Source organism: Centruroides sculpturatus, unplaced genomic scaffold, assembly GCF_000671375.1.
Source record: "Centruroides sculpturatus isolate CEXI.00-Female unplaced genomic scaffold, Cexi_2.0 scaffold328, whole genome shotgun sequence".
In the NCBI taxonomy this organism is placed as follows: Eukaryota; Metazoa; Arthropoda; class Arachnida; order Scorpiones; family Buthidae; genus Centruroides; species Centruroides sculpturatus.
In genome coordinates this window covers 629,456-635,510 of record NW_019384678.1, presented here as the reverse complement: position 1 = coordinate 635,510, position 6,055 = coordinate 629,456, and the positions used below count along the sequence as shown (strand labels likewise).

At 53.8% G+C, this 6,055-nt stretch overlaps 2 protein-coding genes across 3 annotated transcripts; one reads left to right on the top strand and one right to left on the bottom strand.

Annotated features, from left to right (window-relative positions):
- Positions 1 to 1,086: 1,086 nt before the first annotated feature.
- Positions 1,087 to 2,846, bottom strand: LOC111626909. Its single transcript, XM_023370436.1, has 3 exons — positions 2,835 to 2,846; positions 1,467 to 1,681; positions 1,087 to 1,391 (listed from the first exon to the last, which is right to left on the bottom strand). The coding sequence occupies exons 1-3, from the start codon at positions 2,844 to 2,846 to the stop codon at positions 1,187 to 1,189; spliced, it is 432 nt and encodes a 143-aa protein (XP_023226204.1). The 3' UTR covers positions 1,087 to 1,186.
- Positions 2,173 to 5,586, top strand: LOC111626910. 2 transcript variants are annotated; one of them, XM_023370438.1, is made up of 3 exons: positions 2,173 to 3,682; positions 3,714 to 4,406; positions 4,482 to 5,586. In XM_023370438.1, exons 1-3 carry the CDS (start codon positions 3,440 to 3,442, stop codon positions 4,500 to 4,502), a joined length of 957 nt encoding a protein of 318 aa, XP_023226206.1. In that variant the 5' UTR covers positions 2,173 to 3,439; the 3' UTR covers positions 4,503 to 5,586. The 2 variants fall into 2 exon arrangements, with proteins under 2 accessions (XP_023226206.1, XP_023226205.1); XM_023370437.1 differs by having other exon boundaries at positions 3,714 to 5,586.
- The last annotated feature ends 469 nt before the right edge of the window (positions 5,587 to 6,055 follow it).

The window sequence follows — 6,055 nt, the reverse complement described above, 5'->3', positions numbered from 1 at the left end:
CCCTTCCTCCGATGGGAAACGGGCCACATCCCGGGTCAAATCGCGTCTTCTCTTATTACTTTAAAGACCCGTAAATCGACCCCCGCGCCAAAGTCGGAACCGACCGACGATGATCTCCGTCCGTCGAAAATAAATCCGTAAACACCTTTTCGGCTTTTATTTGCGGACGTTTTCCGCCCGGTCTCGGAACCTCTTCCCGTTTTACCGGGCCTGGCCGCGCCATCCCGGAGAGTACCGCCTCCTCCGACGCCTTTCTTACGTCGTATCCGTCTTCTTTAAGTCTAATTTTCCAGTCTCGGCCACACCCACCTAATTCTCGCCCGCCTCTTCCTTCCCTCCGGGTTTAAACGGAAGGTGGAGAGCGTCCGACGGTACTGGTTTGGGCGTCGAACCGAAAGAGAAACGCCTAGGGGACCGAGCCCGGTTGGCCTTTTCTAGAAAATACCTAGTATCGTCGGCCGTAACCCCTCCGTCCCGCGCCTTTCTCCGCCGGGGGCGAAACGGAAGTGGAAAGAAAACCGTTTCCGGCTGGGGCTTTCTCCTCGGTGGGCGACGTTCTTAACCCGCGGCGTAAAGTCGGCGACGGAAACGTATTTAGAAGGCGCCTTCGGCCAATTTTCCCGCCGTTTATTGCGGAAAATTGCGCGTTTAGAAAAGCCCAGACGCCGGGGAAGGTGGAAGTGGGAATTTCGAAAAGAGGAGGAAAAAGCGAGAGTAGTCCGTCCACCCCTGGGAGGCGCGTCGACTTTCGCCTTCCGGGAGGCGAAAGTCGGGCCGTCGGACGAGCCGAGAAGAGGGCAAAGACTCGGCCGTCATTAGTGACGCCGGGGCGAGCATCCGTGTCGATCCGAAGGCGTCCGCCGTTTAGTCTACCGAGACGAGCCACTTTTTAACACCGGCCGAGCGTTTCTTCGGCGACGTCCCCCTTTCCCCCGCCGCTCTACTTACGCCAATTTTATAGGAAGGATAAATATATTCCGCGCGCGTTCTGTAACCGTCCCGTCGCCGGAGCGGCGTAGAATCCGGGTTGAACGGACCGGCCAAGTTTTAAGCGCGACCGGAGAATCGTCTCGGGTTGAAAGAAAAGCAGGAATGAGAAAATATTAAGGTTTATTATCGGACGAAACGGCCGGAGAGCGATGATTCGTACTATATACAAGCGGGACGGGAAGAGTCGAGGGGTTTTCTAGCGACGGTGGTGGTCCTTGTGGTGTTTGGGCACGTGGTTGTACTCCCAGAAGTGTTCTCCGTAACCTCCGTGTTTGTCTCCCCATCTCAGTTTGGTGCGGAATCGATGGCCGTCCTTCTGCTCGTGTCGTTCGCGGAAGTGGTGGGGGTTGCCCTTCCTGTATCCGAACTCGTACTCGTCGTGACCCGGCACTCTGGCGTATCTAGCAAAAGACAAAGCGTCGTCAGCTTCGGACCCGGCCCGGCCGCTCCGGACGCGGGCCGGACGGGAGACTTACTGGAAATACTCGCTGTGTCCTCCTCCTCCTCCGTGTCCGGATTCCGCTTCCTTCAGGTCTTCCGCCGCCGACTCCTCCGCCTTTTCTTCCTTCCGGGCGGCCTCCTCCGAGCGGGCGGCGCCGATGGCGGCCAGCAGCGCGGCCGAAAGTACGATCTGCGGAGAGACGAGAGAAAGGATTAGGCGGGCGGCGGCGTTACGCGCCGGGCGCTGCGCCTACTTACCAGTCGCAGTCCGTTCATGGCGGGACGATGCCGACGAACGGCGCCGCTCCGCTCTTATATAGCTCTTGACGTCACCCATTTGGGTCGCGGCGACGTCTCCGTTTTCCGAATTCGGGTAGAAGACCGTCGATGGACACGGTCCGCTGAAGGTGTATTGATCCCCGCGCCGGGTTAGACGAGTGCCGCTCTCCGTCTCCCACCGGGCCTATCTCTCCATCGCGCGCCCCACAAAAAACTCTTCTGCCGGAGACTCCCGGCGACGTCCCCGCCGAAATCCTCCTTTTTTGTCGGCCTCCTTCGGGGGACGAAGCGCCAAACGCTACGTTATTTCGGGAAACACCTCCATTAACCGGGACGGGCGCTTCGTCTCTCGCCCCTCGGCTCTATTCTCCGGTCGGTGGGTGGGGGTTGGCCTTCCCTTAAAGGCGGGAAAATCGGAGGCGTTATTTCGGGGGAAAGGGACGGGCAGAAAGGCCGAGAACGGAAGAAAGTAAAGGAAGGTTCCGTCGACCCCGGACGGGTTGCCGGGCCGAACAACTCGGACGGAACGGAGGGTAAGGAGGAAGGCGACGGGTCTTCTTGTTTAAAAATAACGTAACGGCGCCCGTTTACTTTCCAAAGTCGGACCGGTCTTTATTGGAGCGCTCGGAAACCGCCGACGAAAGAATAATGCCCGGGTAGGCCTTTAATTATCGAAAGCCCGAGTCGTTTTACGGCGCGCAGAGCCGGAGTTTCCTTTATCCGTCCAAAGCGGGAATTACAACTTACTTTATTTTTGTTTTTATTTTTCACCGCCGTCCTTTGGGTTTTTGCGCAAATTCTTTCGTTCTTTCTTTTATTATTAACTTTTCTCTTTCCGGTGGGTGGCCGAGAAGGCGCTTTCCACGTTTTTTCGCCGAGATTGAAAGGAAACCGTCTCTTCTCCGGCCGAGAATTAACCGCAAGAAAGTACGTTTTTGCGTAAAAGGAAAGCGCATTTAAGATTTAGAATTTCCTTCCCGGTTAGGCGGCCTTATTCCGCGGGTGGGAGAGGTGGCGCCGCCTCCCTCCCGCTTAACGGCGGCCGTCGGACCCGGTCGTATCTTATTAATTATATCGACCACCTTTCGTCCCCCGCGCTCTCTTCTTTTCTCGGGAAAATTTACGTAACGTACCATCGGCCTGTGGACTCCGGCCGCGGACCGGAAGAGGACTCGGGTGTCCCGGAAGTAAGTCGGGGTGGGGCGGCCCCCACTTACTTCCGCCCGTTCTACCCGGACGTAATTACGGGACGGTGACCTTAAGAATCCCGGCCGCCTTCGGCCTCTTTCCCTTTATATCGTTCTCTTAAAAAGTTTAACGGGGCGCTTTCGGTAAAAGCGTCGTCTCCGCCGGAATTCCCGTAAAATAGGGTTTTCTTTCCGCCCGCGGCCAATAATTAAGACTCCCGCCACCGATAACCCCGGGCGTTGGAAAAACTTCTCTCCGGAAGACGGATGGGCGCGTTTCGAAAATATGGCGGAAAACGTTTTTCTGCCCGGAGGGAAAAGATTAGGCGAAATACGGACGAAGAATTTCGTCAATGGCGGAGAGTTTCCGTCCAGGTAAAACCCCGGGACCTTGGTTTTTATTTTTCGGTTTCGGTGGTATCTGGCGCCACGTAACCGCGCCGGACGTCGGCGGAGCGCTCCGGCGGGGGCCAAACCTTTAACCCAATTAAGTCTCGGTTAATAACGTCCCGCGTAAAATTTGGCTACCGGCCACCGGCCAAATGCGTTTCCCGGTCTTAATTTTGTGGAAAGAAAGGCCAGAAATATCCCGTTTCATCAGCACTTGTTCCACCCGGTCACCACCTAACTTTGTTATCCCTTTTCCCACTTTCGCGCGATTTTACCCGGCTGGAGAAAGGGTGGCGTTAATACGTTCTTACGGTTTTGCCGGCGCGGTCGGAGCTGGGAGTTACGATTCTCCCGGCCAAATAAAGGTCGACTTACTTTTAGACGCGAGAACCGAGCGTGGCGTTTCCGATTTCCGTCGGTCCTTCCCGCGGTGGCGGAAAAAGGCCGACCCGGCCACCTCGGCCCTGGGTCCGGACCCGTCCGTCGACGGGCGGTCGGCATCCCAGCCTTTTCCCGCGGAATCCTTATCGTATTCGGAAAGGTCGAAAGTCTCTTTTCTTTTTCCGGCTGTCTCCCTTTTTCTCTTCCGGTGGGAATCCCGTCCGATGGCAATTTGTCGTTAACGGGCGCCACCGACAAAAGGCGCTAAGCTATCTTCGGCCGAGTTTTGGATCCGATCGGCCGGCGGCACCGTCGGGTTACCCGACTTTTTTGCCCAACGTAATTACCGTCTTATCGGGGTCGCTCGTACTTTATATCGGCGTTAGAAGGCGGCGGGGCTCTCCGTCTGCCCGGTCCCGGAAGGAAGGACGAAACCCAATTTGGCCGGGGAGCGTCTATTGCCCTATTACGATTGTACGAGCGTCGAAACGGGATACTGGGATCTACGCCGTCCGATGCTACACCGCGCTGGTTTACAGCCGTAATTGCCCCGGCACCAAGGATGCGGACGCGCTCCATGTGGCTATTTCTGAGATTAAAGGGCCGGGTTCGAAAGTCGTCCGGAAAAGATTGCCACTGGTTAAAATCGTATCCGTTCCTAAGACTATAGACGGAGAAGACCTTTCGGGATTTATTTACCAACAAAATTGTGGGCTTCGGGTGTCCTACACCGAGAAACCTACCATCGGGTTCCCGACGAAACGGACGAGTGCCGAGTACGAATCTCGGGTGATAGAAGCCGGTCCGGACATGGGAAGTACAGTATCGTGTTAGAGAGAAAAGATTAAACGTACTGTACAATGGAGTAGATGTCCAGTTGGTCATTTTTTCCCGCCATCCGATGTTTCCAGTGCCTGTCGTTTGGACACGGGACCAGCACCCGTACGGAGAAAGATAGTACTGGCAGTGGGTGCGGGGATGGCCGCCTTTTCCAGGACTGTCCGAAGAAATAGGAACCACCTACGCGCGCGAACTGCCTTCAAAGTAATCTTCCCGGAAGCAACCGCCACTCCACCAGTAAAAACTGGCCGGCGTTCTTACGCGCTACGGCCGGCACCCCAAAGAGGTACGAATACATTCTGTAATTGTGTCGGTCCTCTTCGATTGGTCGTAACCGCGGGTATCCTCTAGTCCGGGCCGTTGTTCGGGCAGCCGTCGTTTGCCACGTGTTTTTGCCCGGCGTGGTTTCGGCTACGGCCTGACTAATTGTATTGGCTGGCTTATCGTCGTCGTCCTTCCGCCTACGTCTTCGATGTATTCGTTACCTACGCCATTTTTCTCCGTTGCTTTTTTACCATTTACCGTATTGTTTAGTGTTTTTGTCCTGGCTGTTGTTCGGGCGGTCGCGTTCCACCGTAACCGTGGTTGAATATTATCGTTGGCTTAATTTTTGCTTTCTGTATCTCCGGTATTGATGTATCCGCGCCGTTTTAATCCGTATGGTCGCGCCACCTATTTTTGTATTTCTGTTACTACGCGTTGGTATATTTATTACCAACCGTACTTTGTTTTTTCGTTTTAACAAATGCCACGCACTCTGGCGCTTTCGCCGTTTATCCAATCTTTATAATTTCGCCCGGGCCTCTCGGCTTCTATCTTCGCGCTCGGGCCATACCTACGAGTACTGCCGAGTTTTCACCCCTGTACGCCATTAATGGCGTCTATTACGATTGTACCGTAGCCGGGTGGGTCCGAAATTCGACCGGCCAGCGGTTTAACGGAATGGGTTAAGAGGCGGTGGCCTTATATCGCCTTTATTTTTCTGGTAAATGACTCCAAATTGAAATAAAAGTTTCGTTTTCCGTCGTCGGGTTTTGTTTTTTACTTGGTCCGTAAAGGACTTAAACGTGGCGGTAGAAAGACGGCCAAAACGGTGGAACCGGTGTCCGTCCGGGCTTTTTACTTTTACAATTCGCTAATTGCGGGACATAAAAAAGTGATTTTTTAAAATTGATAACAATAATTGCGGTAACTTAAGTTATTTTCTTTTATTTGTCGTTTTAACTTATTCGGACAAAGATAATTAATTATTTCTCTCCGATTTCCACCATTTTAAATTTCCCGTATCGTGTATATAGAAATTCATTTCGGCCACATTTTTTCCTCTTAGCCGCGTATTTAAAGAAAGAAACGAAACACTACCCGCGCCCGTGCAAATCGAACGGAGATTGCATAGCCGTAACCCATAGCCTAATAATTCGTAGATATACGGCCGACGGTGGTCGTCTTAAGCCCGGTATCGGCGTGCGGAAACGGCTACCGACAATAGACCAAGACCGTCTTATTGTATCTCGGATAAAAATGCCAAGTAGGAGAAATATTTCCGT